Source organism: Lissotriton helveticus, chromosome 9, assembly GCF_964261635.1.
Source record: "Lissotriton helveticus chromosome 9, aLisHel1.1, whole genome shotgun sequence".
NCBI lineage: Eukaryota > Metazoa > Chordata > Amphibia > Caudata > Salamandridae > Lissotriton > Lissotriton helveticus.
In genome coordinates, this window is record NC_136070.1 from 681387663 (window position 1) to 681411972 (window position 24310).

The window sequence follows — 24310 nt, forward strand, 5'->3', positions numbered from 1 at the left end:
GCACAGTACATATGATTTAGAGAATTGTGCAGCGACTACATAGGTCAGGAATACCAAAGCCCACCAGAGGGGTAAAATAAGAATGAGAGATTACATCGCTACAACGAATTGGTTGAGGACAGCACATATGAATTAGGGAATTGCGCAGCGACTACACATGCCAGGATCACAAAACCCACTAGAGGGGGAAAGCAAGAATGATAGTAGAGTTTACATCACTACATCTTAAAACACAGAGTGATGATGTCAGAATACATATTAATATATCACCAGACCCACTGGAAGGATAGAATTAATCGCACTACAATGATACATGAACGACCGGTCCAAAAAACACAGCTGGAGGGACAGATGCATAATAATGACACATTAGCGACCTGCGCGATCCATCACAAAAATATCACCAAAATTAAAATTAAAAATAATAATATTTTTGGAGTTATATGTACTACACATACCATAAGGCTTAGCGGTATTCACAGGAAGTAGACATGCTTGACAGCACATCCTGTCTTACACACACACTTTTTTTCAATTTCACTTTATTTAAAACTAATCAACACTTTGAGAAAGCGGCGTGTGCCGCGAAACGCGTCGAGGAGTGTTGCTGGAAGCACTGTTATGACATTAAAATAACAGCGAGTATCTTTGGAGTATTGTCGTTTTTGGAAAAAACGGAGAGGGGAGTGCGCAGGACTTTTTGTGTATACACGCAAAAAACTGAGTGATATATATATATATATGATATCCAAACCTTCGTTACTGTAACGAAAAAGGCGCTGACTCCGTGGGATTCAACAAAGAGGAATTTATTCACCTCAACGACAACTGCTTACGCGTTTCGGCGGAACAACCGCCTTGCTCATATATATATATTCCAAAACACACAGTCCTCGCTCCCGCGACCGTTCCGCAATTAAAGGCACTCACAGCACTTTCACGTAGTTTTCATTGCCATAATTTATTACAGCGTTGATAAGATTGTGCAGCGCTGTAATAAATTATGGCAATGAAAACTACGTGAAAGTGCTGTGAGTGCCCTTAATTGCGGAACGGTCCCGGGAGCGAGGACTGTGTGTTTTGGAATATTTATGAGCCCCACTGTGCGGTAAGGAGGCACCCAAGGCAAAGAGGAGCGACGGTCGGTGGAAAGGAGAAACTGAATATATATATATATATATATATTACCTACTGGCAGTCGCCAGTAGGTATATATAGTTAGGATTTCTTCTCTATGGGATTTTTGAAAATTCTATGTCTAATAACTTTGGCGTTTGTGGACGGAATTGGCTGAAATTTTCAGGAAAATGGAACATTTTGTTTCTGAGCAGCCCCTGAAAATTTGGGGGGGGTTCGTCAAGTGGGGGACGAGAAAAAAGGGGGGTCCCAAAACGTGTTTTTAACATTGAGTTTTCCATAGGGCGGTTGGCCTCACTTTTAGCCCGAACGGCTGAATGGATTTGCACGAAACTTGGCAAAATTGTAGGGACTGGTAGCCCGATGTGCCTTTTGTAGGTCTCAATATATGTGCTCCAGTGGATTTTGAGTAAATTAGGTATAAAAAAAGATATATATCTAGAGCCGCGCCCGGTACGCGTACCGGGGAGCGCTTCGGGCGCGCCACGCGACTTGCGCACGGCAAGCTGATTGGTTCTCGGGTGTCTGTAAACATTCGAAACAGTCCGCAGCGGCCGCCATCTTGTGTCTCGGTAGGATTGAGACACAAGAGGTGGCAAGAATCAAAGGGGGGAAATGAGCAAAAGGGGGCAGGGTACACCCCCCTGACCCCCTACTTTTGATGTGGGGGCCATAAAAGGCTCCCGCGGGTGAAACAAAAATAAAACAAAAAATTCGATTTTCGCGGGGGGGGGGGAGCGCCCGGTACGCGCACCGGGGAGCTTACGGGGGAGCGTACCAGGAGATAAAAAATGACACTTTTTAAAAAAAAAAAGCTTCTTTTTATAAATTGGAGGTAGTTCTGAAAAGAACTTTTTTTTTGATTTTGTTGTTTTATATATTTTTTTTGTTTTTGTTGTTTTATATTTTTTAAGACTTTTTAAAACAATTTTATATTTTTTGGGGATTTTTGTCAAGGGAAAAACAAAAACAAGGATTCCAAAACTGCTCAACAGGAGCAAAAAAAATTGAAAATTTAGGGACTGGAAGAGCAGCGGTGTTGCTGTTTCTTTAGGGCAATGAGTTCAACACTCTGCTCCCCATAGCAGAGCAGTTCGTCACACTCCGTGCACAGAAATTTGATGCCTGCAAACACCGGCTGAATGTTAGGGACCATTCTTGCACGGGGTGGTCCCGAAGGTGTTGCTCCACCAGTGGAGGTGCTGCCGCCATCTGTGGGTACATTCCGTGCCAGCTCTCGGACACTCTCCCTGGCAAAGTTGTTAGGGTGTCTTATTTTCACATGCCTGATCAAATTAGCATTTCCAAAACTATATTTTTTCAGAGGATTGCCTCTGGATAGACTACTCCCACATATTTTGCAGGTTACTTTGGGAGCGTTGACTTTTTTCTGTCTTTCAGGGATGTCGTAAAATTTCCAGATGAAATGTTTTTTTTTCTTTTGCTGAGGAGGGTCCTCATCTAAAAATCCATCTGAATCACTGCTGGATGACTCTCTTGCAGCCATTGCTGGAGATCAGAAAAGTAGGAGATAAACAGAGTAGACAGAACAGCTCTTGCTTTCTCCAAGTACAAAGCAATAGTGAGAGAAATGGGTGGGTTTCACACAATTTGGAAAAAAAATAAGTTCTGAACCAATGAAAAGTGTTATTTTGAAGTCACATGGTTTGACGCGCTTACGCTACGCGCCCCGGGGCGCGTCCCGGGCGTGTATTGTAAGCGCATCGGGCCGCTTACGTTGCGCGATCGTGTGCGTTTCCGGGTGCGCTTACGCGGCACGTCATAACACGCATCTCGCGGCTACGCGATACGTGTCTTATGACGCAAGGCGTGGCGGCTACGCAATACGTCACGATGTTGTTCGTTCGCGGCAATAGCGCTTCCGGGATGCGCATTAGTACGCGCCCCGGGGCGCGCCGCAAGATTGCGCTTACCCGTGCGTTCACCTGTCCGCGCCCCGGGAGCGCACCAAAAATAATAAAAAAAAAAATAAAACAATTATAAAATATAAAATTCGATTTAAAATGTATTATTTTTATAAATATTTGTTATTAAAAAACCTATGAAATTCACTGAAAAAACCATAGGTTATAGACCATATATAGTTAGGAATTAGCATTTACAAAACCTTGAAAATTCACTGAAAAAACCATAGGTTATAGACCATATATAGTTAGGAATTAGCATTTAAAAAACCTTATTTTACTCACACAAAACCATTGAAATTCCATATATAGTTAGTTGCACTAACTATATATCGCGCACCCGCAATCCACTGCTGATGATGTCACATATTACATCATTCATGACATGGTCAGTGACATCACTGATGACATCACTGATGACATCTCAAATGACATCACTGATGACATCACTGATGACATCTCATTTGACATCAATGACCACATCACTGATGATATCATTCATGTGACAATACAATGCATCTCCTCACATTTTAATATAACCTCTGTTACACCCAGTGTTAAATACAGAGTATAATTTTTGAAACCATTGACACACCAATACTAGTTACTACATACGCACTCACTGATTCCTACGTCTACACACACATTCACTCATTCACCCATACAATCATTCATACATACAATCACTCATCTTTACAACACTATCATATGCACTCATACACCTATACAGACACTCACACTCTGCCACTCATCCATGGAGTTACTCACACACCTAGTCAGTCCTGTAAAGATTCAATCACACTTCCATTTTCTAATCTATACAGTTAAACATAGAGCACCTTACGTTTTCAACCATATACTAACACATACTTACTCTCTTATACAATCATTGATACAAGTACACATTGATCTGCACAGAGTCACACACCTCCCAGCCAGCCACACACACACTCAGTCTCCCATGCTAATACTTGGGCAATCAATCAATAACCCATATAGTTACTCATATAGCTACTGATCAACAAATGCAGCAGTTTACAGAACAACAGACATAATGATGCACAAATTAAGACAGTTTAGTCACTAACCCATGCACTCAGTGAGACACATTTAATCACTAACTCATACATTCAGTCATGCACCTACTAAATCCTTCGTCCATACACTTATACATCCACTCATTCTTCAGTATGTAAGACATATTTTAACTTTACAGAAACATACAGTCACTGGAAGTTGTCATCAGTGATGTCATCAGTGATGTCATTTGAGATGTCATCAGTGATGTCATCAGTGATGTCACTGACCATGTCATGAATGATGTAATATGTGACATCATCAGCAGTGGATTGCGGGTGCGCGATATATAGTTAGTGCAACTAACTATATATGGAATTTCAATGGTTTTGTGTGAGTAAAATAAGGTTTATTAAATGCTAATTCCTAACTATATATGGTCTATAACCTATGGTTTTTTCAGTGAATATATTTATATATATATATATATATATATATATATATATATATATATATATATCCCAAAATTAGCGCAGGTACCCTTAAAGGGAGCAGCCACACACGGACTCAATAAAGAACTCGTTTATTTCAAACAACTTGCCAGCAGGCTTTCAGCAGTGGTGTTCTCCAACAGGTAAGCTGCCAAATGCATTTCAAGAGTCAGTGCTCTCTTCGTCAGTGGCCAAAAGTTATTAGCTGCTGAAGCTAATCCCATGTGTCATAGTCCCCGCCTACTGGGCGTGTAATGTTCAGCGGCGTTTCTGGGATCTGAAGTCCTAACTATATATGGTCTATAACCTATGGTTTTTTCAGTGAATTTATATATATATATATATATATATATATATATATATATATATATATATATATATATATATATATATATAGATGGATATATATAGATTAATAGATAGATAGACACGGTTACGGTGTTGTTTTAGTTAGGCTCAGATTGCACTTGTACAAAACCAGTACAGATTTTACAGAGATTTTTAAAGATTTTTAAATTTTATTTCCCAAACATAACGTCCCTCTAACCTGGTTGTGAGTGGTTGTTTGGGTGTGCAAGTAGGTGTTAGAGTTCATGTGTGACTGGATGTAAGGATCTTTGAGTGGGTATGGAAGTGGCTATCTGTACGTGTGTGTGGCTGTGTGGGTGTGTCAGTGGTTTTGTGGGTTTGTGAGGGGATGTGCTAGTGGCTGTATGGGTGTGTGAGTAGGTGTGTGAGTGGTTGTGTGCGTGTGTAAGTGGGTATGTGAGTGGCTGTATGGGCCTTTGAGTGGGTATATGAGTGGTTTTGTGAGTTGGTGTGGGAGTGTTTTTTGGGTTTTGGAGTAGGTCTGTGAGTGGTTAGGTGGGTGTGTAAGTGAATTTGTGGGTGTGTGAGTGAGTGTGTGAGTAGGAGTATGGATCTGTGATAGGGATGGGTGAAAGATTCCCCTCCGCCAGTGGAGTTCAGAGTGTTACCCAAACAAACTTGCAAAGTGATGTGTAGCAGAGTTTTTACTCTTAAGCGGTTCACTCACATTAAATGTTCGTGTGCTAGACCTCCTCCTGGCGAGATTTCTCAACATGGGCGGTTGACACCATGTTAATAGAAAATCTTTAACCACAGATATCTCTATTATGGTTCACACAAACCGTTCCCTATGTATAAATTTTAAGAAATGTCACAATTTTTATGAGATTTTTTGTAATATAGTATACAGCACAAAAACACACTAGAGGAGGAGAGAGTGTCTGTTTGATCAGTCCACTTATAATAAATGACAGCAGCGGTGTTCAAGCCCATTGTTTCAAGCCATAGACCCAGAATTACCACTGTTTGTACATAATGTTGACATTTTGATATATATATATGTAATCATTGCGCTTTGACTCTAGATCATTTATTTTTCTTGCTTTGTAGTATTCACTGGAGAAAGAAAAATCCTGAAGAAGGCATTTGCCGAAACGTGTTGGTGGTATTCTGCAAATCACTACGAGTGACTTTTTGTCTTTTTTTGTTTCTATGTTCACAATATGTTCAAATTTACTGTATAAAATGAGATAAAATCCAAAAAGTCTGTCATATAATCCTAATTGTGATATCCAAATCGAATTTGTGTTTGAACTTATTGAAGTAATATATGCAACAATGTGTATATATTCATGTGCATAATAGAAAAGTGAATGTAGATATATTGTATGTTTTTGATACTAAACAAAAACAAAGATTATTAAAACTAAAAATATTTTCTTAACTGGATTGATACAGAGTTTATTATGTTAGAAAGTATCTACAGTTAGCGCGCAGATTCTTTGTATAAACAGCACTGAGCCCGGTGCTATTGCTTTTTTCTAAAAAAGTTTATTTCCCTGTTAGGGTTTATCCTTGTTTCAGGGGCCCGTGTATTTGTCATAGCAAATTTGGTGTAACACCACGCTCCAGTATTGTTTTGTAAATATGCCCCTTATCTTATACTGTTTCCTAATTGGGAGGATATGTCATTGATCTCAGAATTTCACAACTCATGGAATGTGTGGCAACTGAAGTTCTTTTATTTCACACACTAACTTTTTTTTAAATTCCTAGCTGTTTGCCTACCGTCCAGTTGGGCGAGCACCAACAACCACAGCTGACATTTGGATTTTACTTAATTCAAGATGTCCATCAATGTGAGTTTTTGTTTCATGCCTGTAAGTGTAAATAAGGTATCATGCTTAGTTGTCATTATCAGGGATTGAGTTTCTGAAATACAAGAGCGTACTCTTATTTAGTGCGAAAGTTTACAGCTTAAGGGACCAAGACAATAGCAGCAAATATAGCAGAAAGAGTTAAAGGAAGCTGCAAGTGAGCAAGGGAAAAGCATGAGACATGTACGTGTTTTTAAAATAGGATAGGTAAACCATGTAGTGTCACTAAAAACACAGGGATCAGTAACAGATTTTGGAGTAACCTTTGAAATTTGTTTTTGTTTGGTAACTGAGAAATGATTGGAGCTAGACATATGGTTCCTTCCCAACTCACAGCATGATTTTAAAGGATTGGGAGAATAAGTAGTGAGTAAATTATAGTGCTCACTTTAAAGTTAACCCCTTGATGAAAAGAGTTTGTCGATTGGGATGTTCACAATTGATTCAGTGTCTCCAAAAAAGTGTGGGAGATTGATATTTTTACCAAAGTTGCACAAACATCATGTTTAGTTCTCACCCCACTACAGGCCTTCAATGTGAAGTGAACGATTAAACAGAACTAAACAATTTACTTCCCCTTCAAGGCATAGGTGAAATATAGGGCAGCACACCAAGGAGGCTCAAAGAATGTGGTAAGGCCAGTAACATGGAGACCATGGCAGTTGAATATGTAGGTGTTCCTTTGATTAGTTAGATACTACATTTCAACAAGAAGGTGGCTGCACAGGGCGTAACACCGTATAACAACATGACTTAATGGCGAAATCTAGATTTAGAGAAAATGAGCTCATGATTTTTTCTGCTTCTCCTGTAGTTGCAAATACGAGCCCGCCTAGGGTCAGTAATCCGCTGCTGTAGACCATATGCAGTGCCTGAGGGAGGTAAGTGGTCAAACCCAAAACCCCTCATTACCTCATGGTACTAAAAATAAATGTACTCTGGGTGGTCTCCTTTTGTGTGCCCTTTTTGATTGTTTATAGTTGCATGTAAACAAATGAATGCAGTTCTGAAACAAGTACAATTTCAGCACAGTACAAGCTGTCCTTGAAGCTATTGTGTAATATTATAGTACATGAAATGCAGGGGGAATCAACCACTCAATATTGAAGTACATGGGGGTATGGAGGCGGCAGTCATTCAATATGTGTGGTGGATGTAGTGGCGGCATCAATCATTCAGTATTTCAACTTTGGATTGCAGTCAACCCTGGGAGAACCATACGACTGCTAATGTTTACAATTGTACTGCATACTCCCTTTCCACTTGGTTTTTCATAATGCCCATGGGGCTTTTAGAAAACCAATTAAAGTCTGTTTTTTTAAAAAAAATCAATCATTCAGTATTTCAGTCCTGGGGATATGGGGCCATCAGTCATTGAGGTGGGAGGTACTTACTAGGTTTTAAATCCTGGCACCACTGCAGCAGAATGCTCAAAAGACAACTCAATGCAGCACTGACAAATTATTATTATTATTAGAGCCCTATGGCATGTGGGTGGTGGACTTGGAGGCCACAGGATGGATAGGATGGATAGGAAAATGGCCCCCCTCCCTCGCAAGAGACCCCATGGGAAAGTGAACTTTCTCTCTATTTGATCTCTGGCTATTCTAATTCTGTATCTATACTCTTTGTCTACTGCTACAACTGACTATTTTTACCCAGTGTCATATTAAAGACTTTTGACATCCTGGTCAAGACATGTTTCAACTAGTTATGTGACGCTGTTAACATATAATTTAGTACTGTTTGGCATCATGTGGGCTTGAATTACCAGGAAATGGGTAATGCAATTCAAATTTGTACCGTACAGGGGCCTTCATATTTTGTTTTGCCCAGGACCCACAAAATCCTTAAGATGACACTGAAAATGATCACAGGTAGTGTGGCCTTTGAATGCATGCTGCCAAATGTTGGTGATGGCCGCAGAGCTTTGTTACACTGAAACCAAAACAGGGTTTGGGCTCAATGGCAATAAGGACAAGCCTCACTAAACTAAATAACAAAATGATCACCAATACTGCCACCTATTTGACCTTATTTCTTCGGGGAGGAAACGTATTAAGTTAAACAATATGTTCCATAGACCTCTTTTCCATCTAGAATAAATCAATTATTTAAATTTATCAAATCTCAAAACACATTTTTCAATTTTTAACAAAATTCAAATTTTTCATATATATTGCTTACACATATCAAAAATACAGAAAATGAAATCACATATTCTAACTTCCATTCATCACATTCATTCCTTCATCCATACATTCACTATACAGTTTCAGGATAATCACAACACAATTCTATACAAATATTTACAACAACAGCATTTGGAAAATATTTGTTCTTTTTCACTGAATTCACTTTATAATTCATATATTCCTAAGCTGTGCTGTATGTATAGACATCAGTCTCCTCAAATCTCACACTGGGAGTTTTTGTCAGAGCTCCCTTCTGGGCCTTGCTCCCTTCAACGCGCTCCTCTTCCTCACAGGGCACACTGATCTTGGCAAGCAGGCAGGCGATGATGCTCCAGGCTCCAGATCAGCTGGCCTTGGTTTTAATGGGTGATGCCCTCCTCTTACACAGCAGCAAAACTAGCAGACCTTGGCCCCCAGTCCAGGTCACAGCCAGAAGTCTTGCAGAGCTTCCCTTCCTCACACAGCCATTTGGGGTCTCAACCAACCTTTCTTATACTCTTTATACTCTTTTTCCAGACGCCAAATGTCATTTAGGGTCTGAGGGGCAGATTTATGAGGCTCTTGCGCCTCCTCGCGCCGCAATTGCGTCACGTAATGTGATGCAACGGCGGCGCCCTATTTACAACGTGACGCATCTAGGAGATGCGTCACGTTGTAAACCCCTGCGCCATAAGGAGGCGTTCCTGCGCAGGGGGGGCGTTCCTGCGCAGGAACGCCTCCTAAAAGTGGCGGAGTGAAATCTATGAGATTTCACTCAGTCACTTTCTACGTCAATTCCTTACGCCTGCTTGAAGCGGGCGTAAGGGTGACGCACCATACATTGAATAGGTGGCCCTGTGCATTGCATGAGTCATGTCGCACTTGCGACATGACTCCTGAAATGCGCCGCCCGTGCGCCGAGAGATGCGTCACGCATCTTCACTGCCTTGCACCATGGTGCGCCGCATTGTAAATGCGGCGCACCATGGGTGGCGGAGCAGTGGCGCACTGTGGCGCACATTAACTGGCGCATCCCTGGGGATGCGCCAGTTAACATAAATCTGCCCCTGAGTCTTTTAAGTTATATGTTGGAGTTCTGCTTCTTTTAGCAGTGCACTCTTTCCTCTCTCTGTTTTCTCTTGCAAAACTGTCTATTATAGCAGGAGAGACTCTGAAGCTGATAGTCACACAACAGAGGCCATAGGAGTGACTAGAGTTCACACCTCGATGCCAACCACAGCAACATGTGCATCAAAAGGTTAGTCCCAGGCTCCCAGCTCTAGTCTTTCTGAGACATTCCCATAGCCCCATCGCCTTCCTGAGATGTGTCCCGGCCCTTTCCTTTGTGATCTATTACTGAATGAAAGTGCACCCATTAAAGTGTACTGGGGGTCTCTTTCTCTCCCTTCTCCAGTGTGTCCCACCAAGCTCATAGGAATGCAGCCATACACAAAGCTCTCTGAGGTGAATCCCCAACTCCTAATGTCTTCATTAGGCAGGCCAGAGCTTCCCAAAATGGAACCCAGGGTCCTCTATATAATGTAATATTGCGGGCACATTTGCACTCAGTGTATGGACACAGTACACACTCTATGCAGTACTGTTACTTTCATGCATAGTGCCCTCACAGGCACACATGCATTCAGTACACTCATTCACTCTACTCACTGTTCATTACTGTAGCGTTTCTGTGTTGTGCCATGATGCGCTACTTGAAAACACACACACTTCCAGTACACATATTCATCAGGCATGTATTGCACAACACTTAACCTTTCATGTATTGTAATTTTCGCAAGCATCTATATATCCAGTACATGCTTCCACTGTGCTCAAACTGAACAACACTACATCTCTTATATCCTGTATTCCTCACAGGCATACATACAGCCAGTACTGCACTCACCATGCATGTACTGCGCAGCACTGCTCTACTATTCCCAGGCACACATACAACCAGTGCATAGTCACCACTTCTGTGCAGCACTTTAGGCATGACAAACAGCTCTAGCAATATACCCTTATGGGTACTTTCAGTACATCTGCATATTTATGGAAGTTTTGTTGTAGTTGTCAACCAATTAAACAAATACATGAATAATGTGTTGTTTGGTTAGAAAGCCACGACTGAAAATGTAAAGAAATACATTATCACATTTATGGGTTTTTAGATGCTACCACCATGGAGGAGCAAATCTCATTGCAATTCTCTTCGTAGGCTTCCTCAGCCAATCAGCTGTAAACAAAAGTAAGATAAGGGAATTATCCAAAGTTGAGCATTTGCCATCTGTATTTCTCCCAAAGAATGCTCCAAATTAAAATCAAATACTCTAGACAGAACATATCACATAAATGCAACACACACTCAAGATGAATCTATGATCAGCTATCATGAAGGTCACAACTGCACTTAGGAAACACCTTACACAATTCCAACACAGCACATAAGAACATATTTCACAAACCCAACTCATACAAGATATGTAAGTTAGCTGGCTAGCATGTGACTCACAGCAGCACTACCGATTAAGAAACACACCAAGTTCCAGAACATAATAAATAGAATACTACAAACATATTCAACATGCAAAGTAGTACATGTATGCAGTATAGATGGCTATCACAATAGCCATTCAACAGAAAACATTAATACTCTTAACCTTTTCGGTGTGTCGGATGGCCCCTGGCCATATGATGTCGCGGTGGGCATCATATTTTTTCCGCATGGCGGCGGAATGACGGCCGCTTCGAAGCGGTTAGCATACATTGAACACAGATTCAGATACACTATATAGTAGGCTATTGCAGTAGCCAAAAGAACCAATGTTAACAAATACTACACACACAAGGCATACACAGGATTCAAACTCATGCACATGTATGTTTAGCAATGCAGATAATGTATGAACAGTTGGGGAAGACTTACAGCCTTAACTATCCAGCTAACCAAAAGCATGACTAGCATACAAATGCAATAACATATCTTATTCTTTGGTAAATGACACAGGTCTGCTTTATTACCACCAGCACCATGTAGAAAGCCATCAAACTGTGGAAAGCCCCATAAGACCAGCCAAAGGCAAAATGTGCACTATGCAAATGCCTGAAATATAGATAAAAATGCAGAGACATTCAGCAGTAGCTGATGCATTTACTTAAATATGAGACAACCTACAGTTGCAATGCAAAATATCAATTATTTAGCTTTGTACCCCAATATTTAGGTTTTGAGTTTAGAAAAGGTTGATATATCAAATTTATGATGAGATGCTTTTAAGTCAATCATTGGAGTATTTACAAGTTTTTCATCAAAATATATATTGAAGTGAACAAAATCATTCCACCATTATTTTGCTATAACACTCTCTCCCCTTCCCACACTCATGTTTTCATTTTTTATGCATTTCTTCATTATTTTGGTGCCGGTCCTCTGTTATGTTAAGCGGCTACATTTTTTTCCGTGGCCTAATGTTCAGTTTTCAGATAGGAACTACTGTCCCCCCGCCTGACCTACTTGTTGCTTCCTTCTTAATGAAATATTGGTCATTTGGAAATCTGGGTATGCATGTTCCTCAGGGAGCCACACCTACCTGCACATTATCTAATGCTGCTTAATCTAACTGTTCCTATTTACAGCATCTATTACATCTTACACTGCTTATCTTATGTTCTGAAAATGTAACTCAACTTTTCTTCAGGATGAATTATCACACCACTTTCATCTTGCAATCCTACTCTAAATGTACCCTTTACACTTAAGTTAAGTTACCAAGACAAAATGAGCACTGTGCACAACCTTCCAAACAGATTGAAGAAAGGTTCAATTGCCAAACACCACATGCAAGACTAAAGGCTCCATGGCATCTATATTTATTTATTTATTTGTTTTGTGTTTTATATAGCACAAACGTGACCCTTTAGTGTGTCAGAGCGATTAACAGAGATATAGCGGTCCTGAATGCGACCAATAGCAAGCAACATACACTTACGCATACAGATAACATAAAACTATAAAACCAGTGGACGGTACAGTTCTCAGGACTTACAATAATATCAGAGACTCAACGAATACATCAAATTACAAATGATCTTTTACCATCAAAAGACCCTCTGATTTATAAATCTGTAGGGAACGGAAGGTGATTCAATCGACAGATGAATTAGTTGATTCTTTGTATAGAGCTATGGCAGGAATTTCCCCATTAGGAAGATCTTAGCTTCCTTCTTGAATTTTTAATAGAATGGTATTCTTCTAATGTTTAGCAGGAGGGAGTTCCAGATTCTGGGTGCGGTGCCTGAGAAAGCTCTGTTGTATGTTTTCTTCTACTGGAAGCACGGCGGTTCCAGCACAAGATCTTTGGCGCCTCTGGATTACCTGCCTCTTCCGAATATCATCACTTTCTGGGCATGGTATGCCGGTGTTTTTGAGTGTAGCACCTCATGTGTGATACAGGCCAGTTTGAGATGTACTCTGGCATCGTATGGTACCCAGTTCAGAGCTTTTAAGTGTGGGGAGATGTGATCAAAATTTCTAGATCCATTTATGAGTCTTGTGGCTGCGTTGAGACAAGCTTTTAGCGATGCTGTTAAGGTCTTGGGCAGGCCAGATAAAGTTGAATAACTGTATTCGATACTCGTGATGACCAACGCCTGAACCGCTATTTTGAGGTCTGACGTTTATAGGAATGGTTTCAGTTTTCTAAGACAACTCAGGTGGTACCAGGCGTTTTTAGCCATCAAGTTGATGTGACTTTCCATGTTAAGGTTCTTGTCCAACATGATTCCTAGTTGGCTGAGTCCACTAAGGTCTGGGTACAGTTAAGCACGGTGATCAGTGTGGTCCATTCCTTTATTTCAGAAGAGATTTTGCGGGGGGATTTATTACAATTCAGTTATTTGCTCATTTTGTTTACATTAATTACTTGTTAGCAATTGAATGGTCAACATTAGCGCTTCATTCATTGACTTGATCTCCTCCAGTGATGAGTCTTTAATGTAGATCTGTGTGCCGTCAGCATATATATGAAACAAGATGTTGGCTGTCATAGAATCTAAGCCAGCGGTTCCATGTAGAGGTTAAAAAGACTTGGGGAAAGAGTTAATCCTTGTGGTACACCAATTGTAATAGGGGATGGCGATGATAGCTTTTGATTACCTAAATATCTTTGTGATGTATTCTCCAAGAATCTATATGATAACATGCCATATGCCAGCCACTGACTGGTACATCACTCAAAAATTCAACCAGTTGTTCCACCTGCCCCAATAACCTAGAAAAAGGAGTCTGTCTGACTCTCTCGTTTTGGGGTTATTTTTAGGCCTCTTTAGTTTTAGATGTCTATTGTTGAGACCTATTGAGCAATACAAAACAAAAAGTAGTCTTTGTGTTTTTTGTCAGTTCTTTGCTCATGATTGGATGGTTTTCTTGTCTCTCTCACTTCTCTGCTACTGTTTTGATGGCTTTCCGCCCTATTCTTGTGCTTGTCGCTCATTTGAGCCTTTACTACTAACTCAGTTTTGATTGTATGGCATGACTCCTTCTACTACAGGCATCAGATATTGCACTGCAGTGCATATGAAGTATTATTTTCTCTTCTTTTCTCCTGCTGCCAGATCTTCTTCCACCACCCTCTCTTTGTTAAGACTGCCCCCTCAACATTTCCTTGACCCTCCAGAGACTTCGCTCACTTTAGCTCAGCAAACTGTTGTACTGGGAGGCAGTAATCATAACATGTTTTTTAAACATTCCAAGATGTCTGCCGGTGCTTCCACGTGCACTAGTATACATGACAGACATTTCCCAATGCATTTTTATCAGCTTTAAGAAAATCCATTCTAAGATGGCTGACATGGATGTATGTTTATGTGCAGGGATCATCTTTGAATGGATTTTCTTAAAGCATAAGAAAATCCATTCAAAGCTGACAACTGTGAATGTGTGTACATCCTCTATCAAGGATATACCATCCGTCCCGCAGGTTCTCAAATTGTAAAACCAAGAACGTTCTTTATCTTTTGGTTTGTCCCTGCGGATTAGGTTATGTGGGTGAGACAGCGAGATCTTTTTGCACCAGGTTAACTGAACATCGATCAGGGATACATACTTTGAAAATCAATGCTCCCCTAGTAAAACACTATCTAGACTGCCAACATTACCCAAACGGCATACGTTGGTTTGGAATAATAGCAGTACCAAAACAGAAGACTACCGTAAAAAACAGGAGGTCTTTTGGATCTTTTTTTTGGCAGTAAACATCAAAGGATTAAATAACAACATCTTCTTGGGAAAATGAAATTAAGTATAATACCTGACATTTGAGCCACTAAATATTTCGACATAGCAGAATCTTTTTGGGAATTTTCCAATTATTGAGCCCTTAGTCACATAATGACATAATAGTACTCTGTTCTGACTTTTCCGAGCAATCACATTAATATTGGCATCCTCTTTTCTTTTCGTATTATTAATTTTAGTATCTGTTTTAATCTTTTTATTCAGTATTTTTCCCTTTTATATATTAATATCAATACATTTTTTATCTCAGCCGATACTTGAAATATTCGTTAGGAATAATTCCCTTATTGCCTATTTTCATCATTATGCGCTTCTGTTTATTTAAATTCTATTGTTTAACCCTTTCCGCGGTCATGACGAGCTGAGCTCGTCATGAGTAACGACGCTCGTACGCTCATGACGAGCTGAGCTTGTCATGTAACGCAGCTTTTTTTTAAACGCAGCGCCCAGCGGTAAAACCGCTAGCGCGCCTGCGGTAAAATACCTTTTCTTATTTTTATTATTACATTGCTAGGTGCTAGGCCAGCGCACCAGTTATTTTATGTTTGTATCTTTTTAAAGTCTTTCTTTTCTTTTTATTATTTTATTTGATTGGCGCCAGTCTTTCAGTAGGTTAGCGTACCAGTCATCCTACGCTCGTATCCTTAATCACGTGTTTTCACGTTGCGTCTATTATTTGTGCGCTTTCTTCTCAGATGCCAAGCAAGATTTGTGGCTTTAAATACCGTGCTACTAAGAACCGTGAACCATTTATCCTGGAAGCCGATTCCAGGCTGGTCCACATACGCGAGGCTCTAAGAAAGTACTACGTGATTGTTGTTTGAAGTCTGACTGCATTGGGTAATTTTTGGACATTGAATTAAGACCCCTTCAATTATCATGTTTTTGGCAATTTTAAGTTAATTTTTCCGGCCTAGCCCCTTTTGTGCGATACTCTGCCAATAATTTCGGCAGCTGACTTCAGGCAGGTCCAATTTCGCGAGGTCTTCTTTAATATTCCTGCTATGTGATCTACTGTTTCTTCCACTGGGTCCTCTCTGACATTTTAAGGGGACTCTCTGTAGGTTGTTTCGACATCGTTCTGTGGTTTTACATAACTGACACCACCACGGAACTTTCGACCTAAGATACATGTATTTGGGGGAATCGAGACCCGCATTCATCTTCTTTAGATTAGAGTCGGCCCACCCTCATTCAAGTTATTTTTCACATGGGGCGAACAAAGATAGTCCCTACTCACCCTGTACATTATAATTTTGTTATTAGTTGGCAATTTAGTGACAACGCATTATCCTTTATTGCAGATTATCATAAGTAGGTGCCTTTGATGTCCGTTCATATTTAACAAATCTACTGACGAGTTATCCAGGACTCAGGATTTTCATTTGGTCTGTCGTCATACAGGAAATCACAGCATAGTACATATAGGATGGCAGTCTACTTTAGACATCTAAATGCAAGGGCTTATGTGACTTTACTTATTCACTGCAGCTCCTTTGTGCCCGATCATCCGGCTATCTAGTCTTTTTACTTGAAATCTATTATGCTGAATCACTTGTTGGAGTACCGCAGAACAGAACAGGTATTTATATGACTCTGCCTGTCCCTTCCCCCACTTTGATATCCTTTTTTTGGGAAATTGGAGTGACCAATTCATATCATTTTATAGAGGTTCCAGGTTGCTTTATTGAGATCCATCTGGTGCGTTGACGTCTATCTTTGACTTTGCACCTTCATTGCCATTATTAGGTACCTTTGCATGATCTTTTGTATTCTTCACAGTTGGTACTGCGGTAGTACACCTCACTGAATCATTTCACTCTTTCTCTGTTTTAATAGCGGCCTATATCAGTCAGAGCACGCTGCCCAGCACTTTCTAGCACATAGACTGCGATCATTGTTAGGTAAAGCTCCATGCCTTCCTGTTTTTGGGTATCTGGGGTGCACCTCGCTTCTTTGCCCTTTTTGTGCACGAGCAACTATTTCACGTATCTTTTTTCTTTCTGAACACTACCTATACTCCAACCTTGTCAGTGGTAATTCTTTCCTCCTTCTAAATTCAACTTCTATTGCACATGTATAACTTTAATGTCGCTTATTTCATTGTGTTGTTAACACTACATGTTGCAATGTTAATTTATAGTCACGTTTTAGTCCATCACCGCACTATCTTGCACCAAGTTTATCCTAATAACCTCAGTATACTGCATTGTGTTATACAATTATGTATGTTCATGTGTATATATTTTTGTTTATAGTTTACCAAAAAGCACTCGCGCTTCAGAAGGGCTCACAGCGCTCCGCTCTACAATCCGGTCTGTTTGCCTTGCAGATGCACGCATATGAGGCTTCCATTCACATTTCTCCACGTCCGACGCGTTTCAAGGCAGGTACGCCCCTTAATCATGGACTAGCTGTGCAAGGGGCAATGAAAGACTCACTTATTTTCATTCTGCATTTTATTGAATGAATCCGCCCTTCAGTGGGCGTGGCATGCTTACACCAAGCAGAATGCTGGTAGTTAGAGTCCATAGTAAGTGAGTACATTATTTTCCTTCAGTAGGTTCATCTGCCCTTGTACTTATAATGCTTTTGTTTAACCCTTAAGTAGGGAGGAATGTCTCATCCACGTGCTTGTTTCCCCTAGAGCAGCGCGCTACTCACAAAGCGATTAGTTCCACTCTGCAGCCTTCTCACTCCTTTAATGACACCCGTCACGAGTAAGAATGGAGCTCCTTCCCACGACTGAGGAAGGCTGCAGAGTGGAACTAATCACTTTGTGAGTAGCGCGCTGCTCAAGGGGAAACAAGCACGTGGATGAGACATTCCTCCCTACTTAAGGGTTAAACAAAAGCATTATAAGCACAAGGGAAGATGAACCTACTGAAGGAAAATAATGTACTCACTTACTATGGACTCTAACTACCAGCATTCTGCTTGGTGTAAGCATGCCACGCCCACTGAAGGGCGGATTCATTCAATAAAATGCAGAATGAAAATAAGTGAGTCTTTCATTGCCCCTTGCACAGCTAGTCCATGATTAAGGGGCGTACCTGCCTTGAAACGTGTCGGATGTGGAGAAATGTGAATGGAAGCCTCATATGCGTGCATCTGCAAGGCAAACAGACCGGATGGTAGAGCGGAGCGCTGTGAGCCCTTCTGAAGCGTGAGTGCTTTTTGGGGAACTATATTTTTGTTTATATTTAGAATCTCAAGAGTTTCTCCTGAAGAAGGCGTTGTTATGCCGAAACGCGCGTAGAGAGTGTCATTGTATCTACTTTAATTCTTGAAAAACCCTTGTCATTTTTTATCTTTAGAAACACAAGTTTTTTAATGTATTATTGTTATACGTATTATTTGGTATGATTGTATGCTGATGTTGCTTTAGTTTTAATAATTGATTTTTATGCACTGAGACAAAATAAAAAATATATATATTTTCTTAAAAATGTTTTTGCTGTGTTAGTATACTGAGGCTTTGTTTATTAACTGTTTGTGTGAAACCTTATCTTTAATAGGTATTTTGTTGTCTAGGAACTGTTATTATTGAATGTATTGTTACCCTGTCCTAGGAACATTATCCAGACTCAGGGGTTCCTTTCTATTACATTGAATGTACATCCACAGAAGTCTTCTAAAAAAAGTTGGCAAAACAAATATGCGTCAAGGGTAGGGTTGCCACCTAACTTCTTTCCTATCAGCACCACTGTCATTTTAATGTTTTAGTCGGAACAAAAATAGGCTAAATCACCTAATGCACGAATTTTTAGGCCTTACCTGTGTATACGTCAAAGAGCAAATATAAATAGAAAACCAATTTAAATGTGTTCTATGCGTGAGTTAATGATCCATGACAAATGATTAAAGTAAACAAAGACAGAAGAGTCATTTTGCTAATTAATACATACAATTGTGTTTAAAGTCCTATTTTGGGCCTCTGCAGACTCTTAAAACATCAACATATTACTGCATTTTTCTCTTGGAAGGAAAGGTGGCAACCCAATTTAGGGGTTGAGGTCTATTGCCTATGCCAATACTAGTTTTACCAGTAGTTCATAAGCACATATATATAGTGAGCATAACACTTACATTCCATATGTAATCAAGCCGTAAAAAAATAACATACAACATAAATTGCACAAGCACAAATGAATCTTGGACATCTATCCTACCTTTAAAAATTCATGCAGATTGCGCTGCGAGTTACAAATGTCTTGTGATACGTTTTTCTAAATGACTAAAGAGCAACATCTGCCTAGACATTATTCCTACATGTGTCTGTTTCTTGGGGTTGTCATTACAGTTCGACTGATGGAATCGGTCCGGCGCTTGGACATAGAAAACCTTAAGGGCTTTTTGGATACGTCTGCTTCTGTCAAACCAGATGAGACCATTTTATCGTGTTGTAAAATCCTGGAACATCGAAAAAAGGTATCTGTGAGTCTCCATTGCTTTACATGACAATCAAGGTAATGAGAGGCAGTGAGCTTTAGCTACATATATGGTTGTCTAACATTGTGTTATATTGTGTAGTGCTGTAGAGTGACATTCTAGGCTTAACTGAACTGTGAAGGACTGTGTGGTGTGAAGTACAGCTGTAATAGGTTAGGTTGTATTGGGTCATAGTGCAGTGTGTTGCTATAATGTGCAGTATTAATAAGTTATTGTGCGATATTGCAGCGTTATGTCACATTTCTGCAAACACAAGGAGATGACGAACAGAGCGCTGAAACCCTCAGTCACTCAGCCCAGTCACAGATTTGGGTTGAATCCATCATAGTTCTTTAGCTCACTTCGCAAACCCAGTTCAAACCCAGCCATATGCAAACTAGTCTTGACCCTGTGCCTCATAGTAACAGTCCAGCCCAAACTGCCAAGCCAGGTCTTCCCTGCACCTGAAACAAGCATCCTGCGACCCGTTAATGTTGAGTGTCATATAAAGGAGAGATTTCTGAGAGAGCAAGCATTCATGGCTTGTTCATCCTCTGGGTATGGATAGTTGAGAAAAATGAAGCACCAGAAAAAGGTCAATGATTACCAGTGCAAAAGGAAACACACACACAACACACATGTGTACATTTAATCTTAGACTTTGTATAAACTTTACTGCTTTTGTCACTTCACCATTTCCAAGCATATATACATGTACAACCATTCTCCAAAGATTAGCCTGAGTCAGTGTTATTGCTTAAAATCTTCTGACATGGTTTACTACAACTTATGTTCAATGGGACAACACAGAGCACTCAAGGGATCACAGTTTGTTCTTAAATTAACAAGTAGACGCATTTCGGCATTGCCTGTTTCAGGCCTTGCTTTACAGTGAAAGGAACATCTTAAAAGAGTGTATTTTTATATGTGAACACCATCATACATCCCAGTAGGGGGATTTGAAAATAGCAAAGGGGGAAAGAGGGCTGCTCAGAAAGAATCACCCAGGAAGGCACTCCATGAAACAAAATGAAATGTAATGAAACGTAGCAAGTGGCAGACAAAACGTCTATGCGTTCGGCTTGTGAAGCCTTGATCTATATATAGAAAGATATATAGATATATCTTTTTTTAAATTCAAAATAAGTTCATGTATTTCTAACATTTATTTCTATTGGGTTTTATTTTACGTCCTTATCTCCATTATTTGTTATGGAATGGTGTTGCAATTTCAGTGGTTTGCCATGTGTGATTCTGCACTTATTCCAGATCTGGGCTGAAAAACATTTGTATCTGTTTTATGACCTTTATGGCTTAAGTAATAAAGTAAGTACAGTTTGTGAATATCAACAAGCTTACCTTTTTGTGGGTAGGTGTTTGTCCCTCCCTTAACACCTCTTTAATCCTTCCTTTACCCACTTACCTTTTCAAAAATCGCTCCCATTTTATAATAAATGTTCCCCATTTTCCAGCCAATCACCCCTATCCTTCCTACAGATAGAATAAAATGGTAGGTATACATGAAGGGCTTAGATCTCCTTGTAGAATAGGTAAAAGAGTTGGAGGCAGAAGTCTTCAGATATAGGTTTTGTGGAAAGCATTTTATAGTATGTTACAGTTTGTGAATAAGTTCCTGATTGACCCTGTTGTTCAGATGCATAAAATGTGTTTTTTACCCAGTTAACACCCCTGCAGGAACTAGCTATTGTACATTGTATGTACACTACCATCACTCAAAGGGATTTGACAGAGAGCAACATGTTGGTGACTTCTGACACTCTGGACAGCATCCTGAAGTACTCGGTAAGCAACAGGTTGTCACTGACAGATGGTAATTATTCACTCAATCTTGGGAAACCTCAGGAGCTTCAGGGCAGGAGCTGCAAAACACTGCATCTTTACTGGTGTGGCAAAGCAGAATTACTACTGATCATCCAGTCAGACCTTTAGTATCCCAAATAGTTCTGTTGTTATCTGTAGTCAGTATGGAAACCAGCAGATGTGCCATTGTATTGTTAACAGGATTATACAGATGGCTCTCCCAGAGATTCTGAAATATTTTACACAGGATGATTATCTTGATGCCACAATGGATGTGAGTAGAGAGCCCAGCTGAAGAAATGCATGGGAGATCCAATGGGGCACTAACAAATAGCAGATATTCCTGACATGAAAAAGTTTAATTAATTACCCAGTGGCAATAGAAGGGATTTTGTAGGATGTACCACAGGATTGGTAATATCGTGGGAGCTGCAAGAAACAGCTCTTGAAAAGAGAGAACCAACTGAGTTTTACAGTGGGTGGGAATGTAATAATTAATAGGATTATATATTGGAATATTACATATAGAATATCATTTGACATCAATATCCTGACCGAAATGTGGTGATAACTTCTATCAACAATGTTTAGTACAGAATATGTATGCCAGACAATATACTGACAAAGATATTCTAGTAAAACAAACAAGAAGGTGGACGGAATGTTGCACAATGGCAAAACATTCACCCCCAGTCACAGATCTGGGTTTAATCAATCGTTATTTTGCTCACCAAGCCACCCCAGGTCAGACATGGCCATATGCAAATCAGTCTTGAACCCTGTGCCTCATGGGAACAGTCTAGCCCGAACTGCCAAGCCATGTCTTCCCTGGACCGGAATCAAGCATCCCAGGACCGGTTTCTGGCTATCAGCCGTCTTCAGCCAGTATAGCTTGACTCCAGTGGCTTAGTGAGCACGGGACCCACGTCTGGGCATACCCTTCCCACATAGGGTGAACAGCAAAACACACAAGATGATGGACGGAATGTTGCACAATGGCAAAACATTCACCCCAGTCACAGATCTGAGTTTAATCCATCGTTATTTTGCTCACCAAGCCACCCCAGTTCAGACATGGCCATATGCAAACCAGTCTTGACCCTGTGCCTCATGGGAACAGTCCAGCCCGAACTGCCAAGCCATGTCTTCCCTGGACCGGAATCAAGCATCCTAGGACTGGTTTCAGGCTATCAGCGGTCTTCAGCCAGGATAGCTTGACTCCAGTGGCTTAGTGAGCACGGGACCCACGTCTGGGCATACCCTTCTCACATAGGGTGAACAGCAAAACACACAAGATGATGGACGGAATGTTGCACAATGGCAAAACATTCACCCCCAGTCACAGATCTGGGTTTAATCCATCGTTATTTTGCTCACCAAGCCACCCCAGTTCAGACATGGCCATATGCAAATCAGTCTTGACCCTGTCCATCATCTTGTTTTTTTTGCTGTATTTGTTTTATCATTCCGGGCCATTTAGTTTGGTGTAGTGGCATTTTAGAGTTCAAAGGGATGAATTATTTTATTGATATTAAAGAGTGTCTCTAGGAAGGAACCATGGAGAATGGTCTGCCTCTATAAAATGAGTGTACTGACCACCATGATGCAATGCAAATTAGTGTAAGCATGCCACTCTGATACATTTTAGGGACATTTGGCACCACCAGGTAAACTCTAACCTGCACCAACACTGCACTTACATACCGCACCTTCAATACCTACAACATACATGAAACCTACATCCCAATGTTTGCTGTTCTACACACCTGCAACACAAACTACATCAGGTACGACTAGCTAGCATATAGTTCCTTCACCACCACATGCAGTCTACACTGCCATCAACACTCGTTAATTCAGGTGACTTCACCCTTTTCTGAGCTTCTGTCTAATATAGGAGTGATAAAGTCACACAGAGGCCAAATAACGTAAACACTGCACCTAGATACCCTAGAGTAACTCATTCCAGATACAGGGACCCTAAAGTGTTAATAGAATAGGAGATGTATCACAAAGGTTTATATTTGGGGTCCCTGTGGGTAAGTTGTGTCCCTTTGCTCTTGAAACGCCAAAAGTGTGAAATGGAGAGGGAAAAAGGAGAAGAACTACTCTGGATGTATCTAAACCAGAAAACATTCATCCCATGTCCCTTCTTCCCTTCCTGGCTAAAACTATTGAATTTTACATCAATTCTATTTTAACCAAATTTGTGGAGTCCATCAAAATCTTGGACTCCCAATGGTTTTAGATCCCATCACAATACCGAATATGGCCTGTTGGGGGGTACTGAAAATCTGCGGGACTCCCTAGATGAAGGCAACACTTCTACTCTGTTCCTTCTTGATCTAAGTGCCACGTTTGACACAGTATTACTTGAGATCCTTTTGCGGTGCTTACAAGAGATAGGTTTTGGAGGTACGACCCTAACCTTGCTTACGTCATTTCATTCAGAGAGAGCATTTCAGGTTGTTTCTTCCCCTTATTGCTTTCAGGTGCACACTGTATGTCATGGAGTATCCCCCCGGGACAGCTCTGAGCCCCAGGCTATTTAACATTTATAAACAGCCTCATGTGGTGGTAGCAAAATACAGGGGGCTCTCCTTAGTATCCTATGCTGATGTTACTCAGCTCGTGATCTCCTTCTCCAACAACTCTAATTAGAGTCTGATCAAATTCCATGATGATATGCTGGTCGTTGCGGATTGGATGTCAGCCAACTCTCTGCAGCTAAATGCTAACGAATCAAAGATTCTTCTTTTAGGAAGAGATACCCACATATGGGGGCGATGATTGGTGGCGCACCTCGCTAGGGTCCCCCTTTGCCCAAGGAGGC

The 24310-nt window shown here is 40.5% G+C and overlaps 1 protein-coding gene across 1 annotated transcript in view; it reads left to right on the plus strand.

Annotated features, from left to right (window-relative positions):
* Window positions 1–24310, plus strand: part of LOC144783240 (maestro heat-like repeat-containing protein family member 1) — a 72412-nt gene that overhangs the window by 9667 nt on the left and 38435 nt on the right. Inside the window, exons 2-3 of the mRNA XM_078662322.1 lie at window positions 19529–19656; window positions 21337–21459. Of these exons, the coding sequence (XP_078518448.1) occupies window positions 19529–19656; window positions 21337–21459 (251 nt within the window). The remainder of the gene's footprint in view (window positions 1–19528; window positions 19657–21336; window positions 21460–24310) is intronic.